This window comes from Pseudopodoces humilis, chromosome 9 (assembly GCF_049639895.1).
Source record: "Pseudopodoces humilis isolate 2021_Gansu_Grassland_sample_001 chromosome 9, ASM4963989v1, whole genome shotgun sequence".
NCBI classification, from domain to species: Eukaryota; Metazoa; Chordata; class Aves; order Passeriformes; family Paridae; genus Pseudopodoces; species Pseudopodoces humilis.
Genome location: NC_142208.1, coordinates 7,384,824 through 7,401,742, shown reverse-complemented (window position 1 = coordinate 7,401,742; position 16,919 = coordinate 7,384,824). Strand labels below are relative to the sequence as shown.

At 39.8% G+C, this 16,919-nt stretch overlaps 1 protein-coding gene across 22 annotated transcripts in view; it reads right to left on the bottom strand.

The window, feature by feature from the left end:
• The window catches only part of ANK3 (ankyrin 3), a 354,155-nt gene that overhangs the window by 21,984 nt on the left and 315,252 nt on the right, over nucleotides 1-16,919 (bottom strand). For 18 of the 22 annotated variants that reach the window (XM_088060035.1, XM_088060039.1, XM_088060034.1 and 15 more), the window contains 5 exons: nucleotides 15,999-16,080; nucleotides 4,890-12,569; nucleotides 4,177-4,251; nucleotides 3,192-3,323; nucleotides 2,062-2,205 (listed from right to left, as the gene is read on the bottom strand). In XM_088060035.1, coding sequence (XP_087916161.1) covers nucleotides 2,062-2,205; nucleotides 3,192-3,323; nucleotides 4,177-4,251; nucleotides 4,890-12,569; nucleotides 15,999-16,080 — 8,113 coding nt within the window. The remainder of the gene's footprint in view (nucleotides 1-2,061; nucleotides 2,206-3,191; nucleotides 3,324-4,176; nucleotides 4,252-4,889; nucleotides 12,570-15,998; nucleotides 16,081-16,919) is intronic. The other 4 variants (XM_088060045.1, XM_088060046.1, XM_088060052.1 and 1 more) reach the window with 2 other exon arrangements.

Below are 16,919 nucleotides of genomic sequence, written 5' to 3'. Positions count from 1 at the left end.
TTCAGGTACAGTGAAGTTATACGGGTGAGAGGACTGTGGTGAGTAAGGAGATCTTGGTGATCTTGAAGATTGAGGTGATCTTGGTGACATTGGTACAATCAGATACACTGATCAAATAAAGAGAAAAGAAAAATTGATGAAAACATAAAAAATCCCAAAACACATACAAAAGGATTAAACTGAATATACACATAAAAAATGGCAACAAAACTTCAAGTTCACATTCTGGCAAATGAGTTTGGGCAACCTAGAAAAGGAAAAAACATGCTGTGGGGTCAACTGGACATTGTGCTGCCTGCAAGGGGAGGTGCATCAACAGGGCTTGGGGCTTTGTTTCCTGAACCAGCCAAGAGAAAGGCAAAGGTGGTCTGGTCTTGGTGAGGAAAGGAAGCTTGAGGAAGGTTCAGAGAAGAGGAGAGACATAAAGCAATTGCAGAGAAGCGCTTTTTTCATAAAAACATTGATGCTACTATTGAAAGGCTCAAGCAACATTTCAAGAGCAACTTTCTTAAAATGTCAACAGAAAATTATTTCTGTAGTTCAATGATTGAATGACCAGCAATGCTGCTCAATAATGGAGGCACACTGAGCTCATATGCTTTGAAGAAAAAAAAAATCTTACTAAAATACAGAGAAAGCCAAAACATAATTGAACAAATTACAAAAACTAAAAGGAATGGTACTTACAAAAAAAAAAAAATTCTTATTTAAGGAGCCATCATAATACAAGTGAATAAAATCAAATAATCCAGTGCCTGTTATCTAACACTTGAAATAAGAAAAAGTCAACATTCAGCATCTTCAATATATTAATAAATAACAAGCACTTCTACGGAAATTTTGTTTTACAGGGAGAATTTCAGTTTTGCTTTTAATCTGACTCAAATTTAACCCGCACAGTTCTGCTTTCAGTTGATACAGCTTCCACGTGAAAATTATTACACAACTTTACCCATTAGCAGATTGAAAAAGATATTCACTCATGCACTAATAAAACATTTTCTTATTTTTCTGCTGCCATTGGAGGAAAAGTCCAAGTGAAAATCGTAAAGCAATCGATGTTCACAGGTCTCATAGAGGCTTGGTAGTAAATTGTACATTAATTTATTCTATGCAAATACTATGCACTTTTTTTCCCTTGTTCTTCCTTTTTTTTTTCTTGAAGAATTTTTACTACTACATATCTAGACAGGAAGCCAAAAAATACACGTTTCCAGGTAAATTGTCAAGCATTAAATACCAAGTACATAAAAAAGATGGGTAAGCCTCAAAGAACAACTGTTGCACGAGAAAAGCTTGGTCCTGTCAACTGACACTGAGGCTGGTGGGATCAGTGTTTACTCAGGCACACATGTGAGACTCTGCACTTATTGTTTGAGATATTAATGTGCAACCCTCATATCTCCATAAACGACTTGGATGCAGGACTTGAAGGTGTACTAAGGAAGTTTGCTGATGATATGAAGTTGGGAGCAGCTGTGGCCACCTCCAAGGCAGGGAGGGCTGGGCAATCACCAACCATTTAAGTTTAACAAAGACAAGTGCTGGGTTCTGCACCTGGCATGGGGCAACCCTGACTGTGTGTACAGGCTGGGGAATGAGAAGCTGGAGAGCAACCCTGTGGAAAGGGACCTGGGGCCCTGGTGGATGAGAAGTTGAACATAAGTCAGCAGGAAGCTACATCAGGGGAGGTTTAGGCTGGATATTAGCAAGAGGTTTTTCCTCTTTAGTGGTCAGGCACTGGAACAGAGACATAGTCACAGCACCAGGCCTGTCAGAAATCAAGGTGCATTTGGACAACCCTCTCAGGTACATGGTGTGATTCTTGGGGCTGTCCTGTGCAGGGCCAGGAGTTGGACTTGATGATCTTCACAGGTCCCTTCCAGCTGAGGATATTCTTTGATTCTATCGTATCATGCTTTAAGACAGGAAAACCTCTTTATAAATTTAAAATTATTGTTCCTGTAGAACTTACAATCTTTCTTTAAAGTCTAGTTTATACAACATTATTATATTATTGAACATGTCACTGAACTAAATATGACTACAGAATTCAATTACCATCAATGGGATCATGAAATATGTTATTTTCATCTGCAAAACTTCTGGTGCCTGAAATATTTCCATAATCAAATATTGGTCCTTCCAACAGGGTCACGATGTCTATTCGATTAATTTTTGTCAATACAGAAGTTAAGGCATCAGCTGAAAAAAAAAAAAATCCACATCAGAAAAAAGTTCAGCATTGCTCATTTTTCTCAGTTACATTCACATCACATTATTTACAAATTGCTGGCATGTCCCAGTGTCTTTGGTTCTAGCAAACCCCAGTATTTGTCTGAGCAGTCATTCAGCTGCCTATTTATTCAAGGTATGCATCTATTAAGAGTCTATACTTTCTCCAAGTATAATTATATTACAACACAAAAAGCATGAAGGGTCAGGTCAGATAGTTCTTAAAGAATTTATGCTTACTACTGCTACAAAATATTCTTTTACTGGAGCGTAAAGGGAGTGTAAAAATCCTTTTACCATTCTGTTCTGAGGAACAACAGAATAGGCAGTCATGTAGGTAATAATGCATATAAAGCTATTCATGCAGTACATCATGAAATCTCATTTACAATAATCCTGTTGTGAGAACACAGTAATGCTGGAAATTACTTTTACAGTAAAAGAAATCAAAGGAAACTCAAATGGGGAGTTTGTGGATCAGAGAAGGGTAACAAACACCATTGATGCTACACAAAAATCAACCCTTCTCTTTCAGTTTGAGCAATTCAAGTGAAATGTACAGATAAACCCAGAATTATCAGTACAGAATTGGTGTCTCCATCACTCCTCATAGGAAAAATTTTAGTCTTTTCCTATGACCTGCAATACTGTGAGACTACCTAAATTTTTCAGGCAGTCATTTCCATGTTTCACATTCCTTGCTATTGGAAAGTTTTCCCTAGTATTTTCTTTACTGGAATTCAAGTTAATTACTAGTCCCCTCAATTATGGAGAACTTATAATTTCCTTCTGTATATATAGTAAATAAATATGACATATTTCTGACTCCTGGTAAAAATGTAACAGAAACTTTTATTTTCTTTGATGGTTTGTGAAGGACATTCATAATGTTTTCTTCAATTTGGGAACAGATGGGTTATAACTTATAAAGAACAAAAGTAACTACTTGAACTTACTTGTAGCATTTTTTCCATCTCTGGTAACCCATTTTTTTAATAACATGAAGCTTTGAGCAATAAGAGAATTTGGGTTTTCTACTCGGATTTGATTTATTTCATCCACAGAAAAATTCAGTTCTCTTGCCAGTTCTATAAAGACAAAAAAAGCAAGCGAGAAAAGAAAACAAACACAAAAACTCCAAAGAAAGCGCAAATCCCTCAATTGTCTTGACAAGCTTAAAAATACTCACTTTCATAGGTCACAGAGACATCAACAAAACTGCCTGATACAAACTTTACAGATAACAATGAACATGGCATTATATCCCCATACTTTAATTTCCTAAGACATCATCTTGAATTTCAATTATCTCTGGGAGCGATTATCACACTTATACTCAGTAAGCCACTTAAACATGATGAAAAGCCCTCCCTGGAGATTGTCTCATCACTGCTAATTTATAAACTCTGTTTATTTCCACTGATTGTTACGCCCCTGGGAGTACCCTGTGCAGCTCAGCACTGGTGCTGTTGTCACCTGAGCCCTGGCAGAGCTGGCTGCTGCAGCTGTGAGCCCAGGAAGGGCAGCTCTGCCCAACAATATAGGGGGCCACAGGTGGGCAGAGCCTCCAGCACGGACTTGCCTGGTTGCTGGGCTCCCTGCCACCAGGGCTTGGGGGAAACTGCTATCCAGGGACAGCAAATACCCCAGAGGCAGCCCTGAGCCCAGGCAGGTAGAGCCTCTCAGCTCCTTGGGAAAGCATGTTGAGAGGAGAGTAATTTAGCTATTTTCTCTGAGTTTCTCTTTGAGTTATTGAAAGATCAAAGAATAATTTCCTATTGGGCATCTTTGCCCAGAAATACATTGCACACTTTGGGAAACTGGCCTAGCTGTGAATCTGGGATAGCCTGATGCAGTCTTGCTGTGCCTTTTGGTAAAAGAATACCTAAAAATGCAATAGCAAAGACAGATTTCTTTTTCTATTAAAGCAGAAAAGCTTACCTGTCCAGCTAAGTCCTAGGTGATCAGCTACAATTGCCATCCTTATATCTGTCCGTTCACATGGACTCTGTGGACCTGTGATTTACAATTTTTCAATTAAAAAGATTTTGCACAGAAAACCACAATACTGGATAATAGTTTATTATAAAAAATAGCTTTAATTGACTAAGTTGACAGTGCTTATATTGTTTACTAGAATGGTTGTGTGACCTAATAACCTTCAAAACAAAATTTTTTCACAGCTTTGAGATTTTCACCTGTGTAAAGCCAAAATGTAAAACTACATGATGTCGTGTAATGAAACCAAACATGCTGACAATCTAGCTGTTAGACTGTAGACAAGTTGTTCAATTACTGGTGAAAACCACCAAGGCCGAATTATTGTCTATTTTCTCTACTTTGATGGAACAAATATACTGTCACAAAAGACATCTTTCAATTTCTGAGTTACATCAATTTCTGAGTTACATTAACATCTTTGGCATGCTTCACTAGCTTTCTACAGTACAGAATTTGTTTGAAGGAAGGAAAAATAGAATAAGACAGCACATACAGATGACAATGACAGAATGAAAACTACAGTTAGGTCACTCCACAGGCAATCACAACAGTTCATGCACTAGGATCAACAAGTTGAAAGTTTTACAAACTAGGCTTGATCTCCACGAGGTGAGCCATGAGAGCTCCAGAAACCTGACTGCCTTCATTCTCACCAGTCCTCTTACTCCTCCTCCTCTCACTGTCGGCCTTTTCAATCTTTGATTTTATAGATGCTGCCTCTGTTCTCATGTCTCTAGCAGACTTCGGTGTAATGGAAGGCTGGTAAACTTGAGTAGCTTCTGATAAGGATGTGTTCCTTGATGTACTGTCTTCTTCATCATCAGAGACCTCTGACTGCATCTTTTTCTCTTCATCAGAAAGACGATCCACAAGCTTTAATGTCTCACCACTAATTCCCTTAAAATATTCAATAGAATGTTTACATACCTCCCTAAGCTGATTTTTCTTTACTTTAACTGTTGTCATGGTGACGGAGGTAGATCTTACCTTTACTGGTAATTTAGAAGGAAGTTGTTTTGTTTTTTCTTTCTCTACCTGCTCTTGTTTTGGCAGGGCTGGAGTTCTTCTACCTAGATTACTCCTATGTGTGTTTTTTACAGGAATCCTAGACCTTGCTTCTAGACAGGGAGAAGAATTATTTTGTTTTGCTTTGTCAGGCTTACTAGCCTCTTTCGCTTTACTCCCTGTATTGCTTTGGAGCTTATTTTGTTTTACTGAGCTGGCCTTTACAGGAAGCTTTGATTTTCCTCTAGCTCCTACCAACTCTGTTGACTTTTGCTGCTCTCCGTGTGGTTTTTGCTTATCTCTTACTCTGTGTCCTTGTGTTGTCCCTGTACCTTTTCCTGAAGCACTTTTCACTTGATTAGCTTTCTGGAGGGAACATTTCGGTTCCAAATGTTCTTTTATCACTACATTACAGGTAATATCATCTGTAGGGACAGCAGATGAATCCAAATTGTTGTTGTTATTAAAATTATCTTTTGGAAAACCAGTGTTTTCTGTTTGCCTACAGCTCGTCTGGCTAGAAGCTGAACTTGCAGTCACTGCTACAGTTTCATTTTCTAGTCCCTCACCACTTGGCATCACAGCTTCTATCTTATCTGTCACTTCGCCAGGGCCATCTTTCTTCAGAGTCATGGTGGAAGCAGAAATTCCCATTTTAATTGGTGTGCGCAATTTGGGATCAACTTTGGAAGCGTTTACTGCTGCCGATGATTTCTCCAGTGAGTTACTACCAAGTGTTTGTTCCATGCAATCTCCACTGGCCTGGATGCCGGGCTTATTTTCAACTGCTGTTGTTTCTACTGGGCTCTCTAGGTTTGTTTCTACAGTGCTGTCCCCTGCCTGTGGCTGTGTGATGGCAGTGACTGTACTTTTATCCCCTTCCCCCGTGTCCCCTGACTTCCCTTCAGAAGTATGCTCACCAATCTGAAAAAATTGGAGTCTTTCTTCAACAAAATCCCTCTTGCTCATGTCAATTGCACCACTGCGAGTCATCTCAAACATCTTCCCCTCATGAAATGGGAAGGGGTTGGGCTCGCTAGTTGGCGTACTCTCATCTGTTGGAGTTCTGGCTGGTGTTGTGTCAGGTGTTGTTGCTTGAGATCTGTCTTCCACTGCCAGACCAAATGGCTTAGCCTCATCATCCCTTGATTTAGTCTCAAACACTTCATCGTCACCTCGGTTATTGGACCATGGGTCAAAATCTAGACTCTTGGTGGCCACAGTTTTGAAAGGTGTTGCAAATTCTTCATCTACTTTGTAACTGAAATATGAGTCAGGAAATACAGTCCTGTCAGGGTGTCTGCCTTCCAAAGAGAAAAACTGTGCCCCTGACTTCTTATCGCTTTTATCTCCAGCTTTGTCAGAAGATGGACCTTTTGAAGGTGTCTTGTCTTCTTCAGGGCCTACCTTGCCTTCCTCCTCAATGACTTCAAGCTTACTCTGGCTAAAGCAGCGATCAGTCTGCTTTAGAATGCCTTCTGTAGTCCATACGTCCTTTTTGGTTTCAACTGCCGGACCTGCAAGTTTAGAATCACTCTCAGTTAAACCATCATCTTCATCTTGCAAATCATAACCGTCCAGAGAGTCAATCTCTGTCGCATCGGTATCATGGGAGAATTCTGCAGTGGTTGCTATGGAACACTCTGTGACAGACTGGTCATTGTTACTCCCATTTTGCACTACATCATTCTGGGGTGAATCAAGCCCAGTGTCAAACTCATTGGGTTTCCCAGAAGTGGGATGTCCTAACTCTTTCTGTTTCTCAATCTTTTCAGGGGCTCTGGGTTTTGAGGTTTCTTTCTGGTCATCTTCTAGCTCTTTCAGTTTGAATGTATACTTTTTAAGCGGAACAGGTTGATAGAGGGATTCATCATCACTGGAATCACTGACATCTGCTCCCGGTGGCACAGGAGAAGGTGGCTGTACTCTGATGACAGGTTCAGCCAGTTGGCACTTGTCATGTTCATCTTGCAAGTTCACTTCAGTCATCTCCATTTCACTTTCAGTGGAATAATGAGGCTTCTTTTCTGACTCGCCTTGATCTGCATCCAGTGGTGGAGGCGGAGGGAATTCAATATAGGCAACTCTGTTACCTTTGGGTCTTTTGTTAGAGTCTTTATTTATAAGATTAGGTAATGTTTTGTCAATCTGTGGTTCCTCAACCTCTGCCTGTTTCACAGATGTTGACTTAGCCTCTGCTTCCTCCTCTGACTCCTCAGATACCTCAGGTATAGGGCTGGGCTTGCCTGGGATATAAGCTATTAGTGAGTCAGGTGTTTTAGATGTAAACTCGTAACTCACTTCCTCTGAACTTGGTGTTTCTGGTGTTAAAGGGCTTTTGCCAGAGCTGTCTATAAAAGACACTTGTTCTAGTGTGTCATCTTCTGGACTACCTTGTGGAGAAGGAGGTTGTTTTTGCTGTCTAGCTGGGTAAAATGTCCCTCTCGTCTCTTGTACTGTCTTACTTTCCTGACTGACAATTTTTTTAATACTTCCTTGTTGTACCTCTTTCTCATATTGCTTTCCTACTTGAACAAAACTGACATAAACAGGTAAGGTCTTAATTTCTTTTACTCCCTCAGTGCTTACTAGCGGTGCAGCTTTATCCAAGTAATCACTGGCACCAGGGTCAACTACACCACTTGAAGGAAATTCCTTTCCTGGGCTACATTCTAAAGAATCTGGTGATTTGCTAGGTGATAGCTCTGTTTCCTCAGCAGGAGGACTTAGACCTATTGAACTCTGCTGCTTGGTAACTTTTCTGATTTCTGAATGCTTTATCTTTTCATCTTCCACATAATCAATCTGTCTTTCAACTTTCTCCTGAATCACAGCTGATTGAGATACTTTAGCTGAAAGTTCATAGACACCATCAAGCATGGCTCTCTTCTCCTCAACAATTCTGACTGGAATATGGGACACAGCAATTTCTTCTTTCCTTTTGGATATTTTATCAGCCACTTCACCATTACGTTCCCCCTCCCTGACAACAAATTCTCTATACAAAACCCTTTTTGAGGGGGATTTTACAGTCAGTTCCTTCACTTCTTCTGAATTAATTCCATTTGAGGCCACTTTGTGCTCTGTCACAGTGATAAATTCACTTTTTTTGTCAGTTTTAGATTCAGCATGATCAACATGGTTTTCTTTTACTGTATCTGGAACCAGCACATGTGAAAGCTTTTCCTTCTGTGTTTTATGGTTAGAAGTTCCAGGACTTTCCCATGTCCTATAGATTTTTTTGTCCCAGTGTCCCTTTGTTGTTGAGTCTGAGCCATACATCAGGTCTTTTGCCCGTGGTTCTGAAAAGCATTCTGGCATGCCTTTCCTCATCTCAGTTCTTTGTTTTTGTGTGTCTGAAGCATGAAAGTCTTCCACAGCTTTCCCTTTACCTGGAACAAGGTCTTCCTGTACTTTCACCTCTTTCTGTAAAGCTGTGCTCCCATCAATGACCTCTATTTGCTTTGCATGTTTCTCTCTTGAATAGGACTGATACACTGGTAACTTACTTTCTTGCAATTTTTTTACTGGAATTTTGGACTGACCATCCAGCTTTTTTTCTTCTTGACTTATGTCCTTACTTCTGGGACTTATACCTTGTTCAAATTTAAGCCTAATGGAACTGAGCTTTGATTGCTTCAGCTGAAATCCAGTCTCAGGTACTCCAGTCTGCTGAGCACTTCCTTTGTGTTCCATAGTTAGTTTAGAGTCCTCTGCAGGTTGTACATATATCCTTTTCTCAGGACTGCTGGGCAAACTGGATGCTTTTCTTTCATCCACCTTGGGAAAGCACTTCCCATCATGTGCATACTGCTTCACCTTACTGCATTCATCCCCAGACAATGGCAATTCAGAGAGCAGAACTTTCTCAGGGCTGCTGCTGGCAGAGCTCTGGCTAGAATGTATTTCCTTGCCATTTTTTTTATGCTGCTTTTTCTCTGGAGACTGTAGCTCATCATTCAGCTTCTCTGTTTTATCCCGAAAAAACTGGGATACTTCAGTCAGTTTTTCTTCTGCCTCTTTAACAGTCCTGTCCACCCTGTCTTCATATATCAACTTTTCTCTACCTCTGTCTAATCTGTCCTCAGTAAAGCGCATCCACATCGCATGTTTGTGACTACTAACATCTCCAGTGTAGTGTAACACTGTCACTTTATCATAATGATCCTCCTTAGACATTTTACCTACACCATTTTCAGATACATCTTTATAGATTTTTGAGAGAATCTCTTTTTTGGGGGCAGTAGCTACTTTTTCTCTGCATCGTTTATCAGTCCCCTGTAACTCTGCACTAAGGGGTAGAGCATGGTCAGTAACTGACTCCTCAGTATCTGAATGAGACACATCTAGCTTTTCTGAAAGAAGCATTTTCTCAGCAAACCTGTAAGACTCCCCTCTTAGTTCTGACAACTCATCATCATGGTATTCTATTGAGTGCTGACTCAAAAGCTTCAGTGTTTTGTAAGAGTCATCAGACATGAGTTGAGCAGAACTAGGGCGACTGTCTTCTTCCTGGGACACGGGAGTGTTAACTCTAGAGGATTCCAGATAAGAAGGAAGTGACTCTTCAGCCGTGAGCTCCTCTTCTTCTTGCTGACCTTGTTCATCTGAACAAGGAAAAGCATCATGTTTTTCCAACTCTTTTAAGTTAATATCTCCCCGAGGTAAGTCTTTCTGATATACATACATTTCTTTTTCTGGATGCTTTTTTGTTTCTCTAATAATGACTTCAGTAGGTTCAGCCTGATTACCTTGTTCAATATGGACCTCTATTATTCGCTCCAGTTTGGGTTTCATTTTGCTGTCCTTCTCTGCATGTTGTGGTGAAGTTTCAGCAGACTTGCTAACATCGGATGTTACTGATGATTTATGTTCAAACAGACCTGCCAGTTCTTTGGAAGGGTCACGTCCAGACTGAAAGGCTTTCATTATGTCATGAACAGACATTGTTTCCTCAATTCTTTCAGAGGTACTTTCCGTGCATGGAGGTTTATGATAAACCATCCTAGTTGTTGTAGTGATATGAGTTTCTTCTTTTACTCGGACACCTTTACTAAGGACGCACTTATGGTCGTCTTCTTCACTGCCACTGGCTTTCATTTGAAAAGCTTTAACCTTCTCTTTAATGGACCCAGAAGGTTTTTGCTCCAGCTCCATAAATGTAGGGGTAGGTTTTGAGGCTGATGGCTCCTCTGCCTTCTGCTCTGGAATATCTTCCGATGATGGTTCGTAGCTGCGGATGACGTGAACTACTTCAGTCCTTGTTTCTGTAATGACGGGAGGGATGGGCACATCATGGAAAAGTGGCTTTGGCCCTGTGCTTTCAGCACTTTGTGGGGCAGAAGGTGTCTTTTCACTTCTCGTTTCAAAGCCACTGTCAGACAAGGGACTTTTATCTTGATCATGTTGAGAAAAGTCATCTGGAGACTCTAAAATAGTGTCTGTTCCAAAAAAGGAGTCTGCAATTTTACACAACTCCTTTTCCGATGTTGAAGGCCTCATGGAGGCTGGAGGCATTTTAAGTTTATGTTCCTGCAAAGCGATGGCTGGTTTTAAAATGCGCTTTTGTCTCTCTTCACCTTCTTTTTTCCCCTCTTCAAACTTGTACTTTATGTTTGTTAATGAACTGCTACCGATATCATTTGCTAAGTAATCAATAACTTTTGACAAGCTATAATCCTTTTCCGACATGGTTTTAGTTTTAATTTGGACCTTCTCTGGAACAGATATAGGAGGGCTTGTCAAAGCTTGCTGTCTTGCTTCATCAATCTCCTCTGTACTGAACTCTACCCAGTCATCCTCAGACAGGTGTCCTTGATCACTTTTGGATACTTTAGCCGACCCTTTACTTTCTAAACACACATCCTTTTTCAGAATCTCACTAACTTTTACTAAGTCCTCTTTTACTTTCTCAACAATTTTAAAGGGCTCTTCATCATCAATTCTACCCTCTTTTGGTATGTCAGGTTGGAACGGCTTGTCCTCTGCGACATCTGTCTGCAATATTGCAGTCATTCTTATAAGATCCTCTTTCATTTCAGCAACATCTTTCAGTATCTCCTGACTGGAGGATAAGGAAGATGGTGTGGACAATTTGAGAGCAGAGGGTGCTAAAAACAAGGATGATTTTATTGGAGAGGAAGTTCGAGTAAAGGTGGGTTGCGTGCGTGCCTCTGTAGTCAATGTTTTAATAGGTGACAGTAACGCAGCAGCTGATTTTGTAAGTGAGGATGACTCTGGGAGCTTCTTTAATGCTGGTTCAGACAAAACATTGACTACAGAATACACTGGCACTGTTATCGTCGATGAAGTTACTGATGAGGTAGTTGCAGATATTGACCCAAGAGCTGTGTACAAAGCACCTGCAGGAGGAGTTCTCATTGACTGGAAAGCTGATGGTGCTGAAGACACAAATGACCTGAGTGGAGAAAATGACATTGTTGTAGCTGTTGAAAACACTCTCTCAGCCGTGTCAGCAATTGCATTAGCAGCACAAGTTGCAGAATGTGCAGCTGCTGAGATCTTGTCTTGAAAAACACCTGCAGCTTTGGATCCATTTATTAAGTTGGCAGAAGATGGGTATTTCAGAGGTGACACAGACCCATTAAGCAATGGCACATCTGTGTGCCCAGCTACATGTTTTGCTGGCGATGAGAGAGACGAGGCCATCATGACTTTAGTTGATGAAACAGCATCAACTGCTGACTTAGCAGGTGACACCACTGATTTTAGAGGGGACGATAAAAGTGAAGATGCTGATGTCATGACCGATTTAAGTGGCAAGCTCGAAGAGTACATGTTAATGTTGGATTTGGGGGATGCTGGAGGCGTCATGGTTATGGATGATCTCTCCAAGAGAGATCCTGCTGTAGTCACTGGAGATGTCCGAGACGGGAATGTGGTAGTGGAGGCCAGCCCTTTGAGACTGGCAGCTTCTGTTACTGCAGGAGCTCTGACGAAAGAGCCTGAAGTAACCTGCATGTTGTAGGGAGGCTGTGAGACCACAGTTTTTATTGGCGAAGAGATTGTCCGAAATGATCTAATCGGAGATGCTACATCACTAACAGATTTAACTGAAGATGTGGTAGAAGCTCCTAACGTAGATTTGATTGGAGAAGTAGAAGAAACAGACCATATTGATTTTAATGGGGAAGCTGTAGGAGTGTTAGAGGAAGAGCTTGATAAGGAAGTAAAGCCTGATTTGGTTTGCCCAGGCACTGTAATTGGAGCTGTTGTCCATGACTGATATGGCCGTGTTGAAAAGAATGGCTTGTATGAGTAAGTAGCAGGTAGGGATCTTGTTGCTCCTGCACTCCGTTCAACTGTTTCTTAAATTGTTAAATTAAAATCAAACATAAAAATCAACAAAAATGGTTGAAAAACAGAGAGACCAGAGAAGAAAATTGGTCAGTAAACGTTGTAATATTACAAAAAGCAAGTACAATTGTTTGTATGAGTTGGGATGAAGGAGGCAAAAGAAGATTTTTTTTTTTTTAAAAATCAGGAATGAGCCATATACTGATAACTGGTCTAAATCAAAAAGCAACATGAAATGAAAGACAGAAATCACATAGCAACCAAATCTGCAAAAAATGGAGAACAGAAAACACACAAAAGGAATCCATAAGGTAAAAATAAAGCCACATCAAAATTTCTTCTCTTACTTCCTATTGACTTTCTGATGTGCTACTTCTGAAATACTCATATCAGCTTTACTTTGCCTGTTTAGGTATGTCTCTGCTTTGTGCAACTATTAGAATTATCCATTTAATAATTTCTATTGTTGTTCTGTTCAGATTTGAACCTATACAAAAATATAAACTTGTGTAAAATGACATTATGTAGCTAAAATCTTTTTTTAAATCACTTCAGAACTATTTCATGCAGAAACCAAAATTCCTTTAAGTGACAGGCAATTGATGTGCAAACTGTGAAGCAACTGGAATAAATTCAAATCTATATCTTCCATGCATAATTCGGATATGCTTCACACTCACAAAGCCAATAAGAGCAAGAGCTTTTCTGAGTCAAGAAAAGGAAAAAGAAAAGGAAAAAGGAAAAAGGAAAAAGGAAAAAGGAAAAAGGAAAAAGGAAAAAGGAAAAAGGAAAAAGGAAAAAGGAAAAAGGAAAAAGGAAAAAGGAAAAAGGAAAAAGGAAAGAAAAAAGAAAAGAGGAACATATGCATTTGTTTTTCATGCAATATTCCTTTTGTCTGGTAAAAATCAAAGTAAAACTTTTTATGAAATGTTTTTAAGAAGCATATGTCATAAATGAAATATGGCAAGTATGATGTATGATAGTTGTGAGCAGGCAAAGCAACTGAATCAGTTTTCATTCATGCACAAATGTCATGTCAGAACAAGCACACTGATTAATACATTTTGTATGGTGTATTAAGCACAAATACGTAAACCTTACAAAATCATTTCACAAGAGGTCATTAAAAGAAGAGTACACTTTTTCTACAAGATGTAGTGTCTTGGTACCTTTTGAGGAGATTTCTTGTATCAGCACAAAGACAGACCTGTTCAACTTTACAGTTCTCAAAAGGTAACATTAGAAAAGCAGTCAAAGAAAAATAGATTATGAAGTAAATTCCTGGCAAGGACAAACCTGTTAAATGTTATCATCCCCCAGAACTTTCAGCTTATTCATAGGCATTTTGAACAGAATCATCATCAACCGCATTTTGCATCACAGGAGGCACTCATGTCAGAAAGTATTTCTGGGAATGGGAATCCCATTACACAAACATATCCTCTGATACAGCAAAAACATTCAGAGAGTTGACACTGAAAGCAACTTTGAGGAATTTTTTTTTTTTTAAAGCTGGAATTAGAAATGGAGCTAAAATATCCAAAGAACTTATTCAACATACCTTTCTCTGAAGTTACACTAATAATTTGTCAAACCTGCTCAATCTGTCTTATAGACAGACAGTAACTCCCAGTGAAAGAAGCTCAACAAGACTAACACTAAACTGTTAAAGGACACACACTCCTATAAAATAGAGAATATTCAGTGCACCACAGGTCCATATCCTGCAAGGAGAAATGTACTGGTCCTATAGAAGCCAATCAAAGCTCAGAAGTCAGTGTGGATGGCTGGTACTTCATAAGAACATTTATGTTGAAGAGAGCTTGAGTACTAGGCCTGACTGGCACAGACTAAATCAAGAAATGCTCACTTTTCCTTACTACAATATTTTTAAGTGGAAATACTCTTCTTTCTCTCCACTCAAAAAAACCTCCCAAAAAGTACTTCATTAAATGAAATATTATGAAGATATTATAATACATATATGATACAATGTATTATATATATAATATATATAATATATATATGTATTATATTTATTATGAAGATGTCATTAGCAGTAACTGCTAACATTCACCAAAAGTTCATACAGTCTTGAGTTCAAGAAACAAACCCCAAAAATATTCTGAAAAGAACTAACTTGTTCAGCAGTTAGTGTTATGATGTGTCTTTACAGGTACCCCACTGCACCATGTCAAACTGGTCTGTCACAACTGACCAATGAGGCAAGCAAATCCACAGGCTGTCCTCCTAACTTCTTTTTTGCCTATCAAATCACAGATTCAGAGACATTTAAGATGCTGCTTCTGTGCTCCTTTTTGCAGTTGAAGAGGTAAAAAATCTGTCTGCCAATTTATTGTAAATGAGACTTAATGGAGCTTTGGTGAGTAAATAGGACTTTTTTTTCCCCCAGTGAGGGCCAAAAAATTTATTGTGAGTGATATACACAGTCATCAACCTTCTTTCCAGCAATTTCATTTTCCCTCTCTCTCAGTTCCCATCAAGCCTGTGACAATACCTTAACAGTCCATCAAGATGTCTCAGCAGATCTGATAGCTTCTTCAGATGTTATATGCTTGGAGTCCTCTTCCCGGCCTGAGAAGTGTAACATATTCTGGAGCACATCTGATCCAAAGAAGCCACAGATTTTATAGGATAATTAAGCAGCAGCCATCCAGTGGGAGCTCCCAAGACCCGATGAAGTTTATCTATGGATTTTATGGAATTGTATCAAAGGGTCTTTTGCAGGGTAGCAACTGAGAAGTCAAAAGAGGGAAAAAAAAGGCAAGAAAAAGCCTGGAAATGGGGAACAATAGCAGTTGACCTCAGAGAGGGAAGTGAGGAAGAAAAGCTAAGCCAAATACATTATTGTATTTAACTGGGAAGGAAAGGAATGCCACAGGTCTGGTCAAGGGGAACACATGTTTAAGAGGAAGCAATGTGTGGTGCCAGGAAATAAAAAGCATCTGCAGGGAACAGAGGAAAAAGGGAAGGGAAGGAGAAAGAAGAGGGAAAATATAAAATATGAGAGAGTCTGTTTTGGCTAAGCATCTAAACATTTAAGTGCTTATCTGAGTGGGTTTATGAATTTTTGTGTAACATTCCTTTCTACAGCATCTTTCTCTAATGTTTCAAAGGGGAGAAGAAAAGACTCTTTTTGAAAGCAATTTGCAATCCTCCTTCTCTGGAACTACACTGCATTTTTAAAAACTATTATATTTTTATTTAACTAGCACACATAATTTGCCAGTCAGGATTCTTCAAGCTCTCACAACACAAGAGTTCACAGACCATCCAATAGTTTTTAGATAGCTTTTTTTTTTTTTTTTTCTTTTTTTTTTTCCCCAGAGTGACACCAAATACAACGTTTATAGAAAAAATGTCTCTTCTTATGAGCAATCACATCTACATGGTTTAGTACTTTGGTAAGAGCAACTCACTCATTCCAGGCTCAGTCAGATAGCTGTAGCGCTTACGTAAAGCAAGGGAGACGAAGTTCTGGCGCCGGTCAGCTTTCTCCGCCTGCAATAAAACACAGCAGGATTTAGGGCCTTGGGAATCACTGTGCCCGTCTGAACAGACCAGTCCTCAAACCTCAGCAGGATGGGCCGCTTTTCGTGGCACACAACCCCACAAGGGAGAGTGGATGCTTCCATTCAGCTTCAGGATGGCATGCTGAAGCTGAATTTGGGCAAGCAGGCAGGGAGGGGCAGAGGCAGTCTCTGTTCCTGGGTGCTGTGTGATGAGTGTCAGGCACTGCTGAGCAGGGAGCATGGCTGCACAGAAACCTGCTGTGAGTGACCACCCTTCCGGAGCAAGCAGGGACTGCAGCCCTAAGAGTGAGCCCTCAGGTTCATTCCTCTTCTTATGAGGTAGAAGAGCTTAGATAGAAGCAGCTCATTATCCTGCCTTGAAGTATCTCAATACTCTCTTATTGCATTATCACTTAATAAACTGCTTCACGCTACCAGAAATGGTGTGATATTGTTCATTCTCTGTAAAATAAACCACCTTTGGCTAGAAACAGGAGATCAACACAAAAGACTACAGGTACAGACAAAACATTCATAAGAGTGCAACTTAGATTGAGTACTCCTCCCCACCCAGATTAGTTTGTCCTGAAAGCACACACACCACAATGTACGACTGGCTTTAAAGTGAATACATCAAGGACAAAAAAATGCATGGGAGGGGATCTTTTAATATGCACAAAATGCAAAGATGTGGATTAGAAAGCAGACTTCTCCTGTTAACTAATGAATTGCCTCATAAGTTGCTTTGTTCAGTGGCATAACTGCTAGTGTGGGGTTTTAATATTAATAGTCCTTCAGAGATCAACTCACTTAAATATGTGGCTAAAA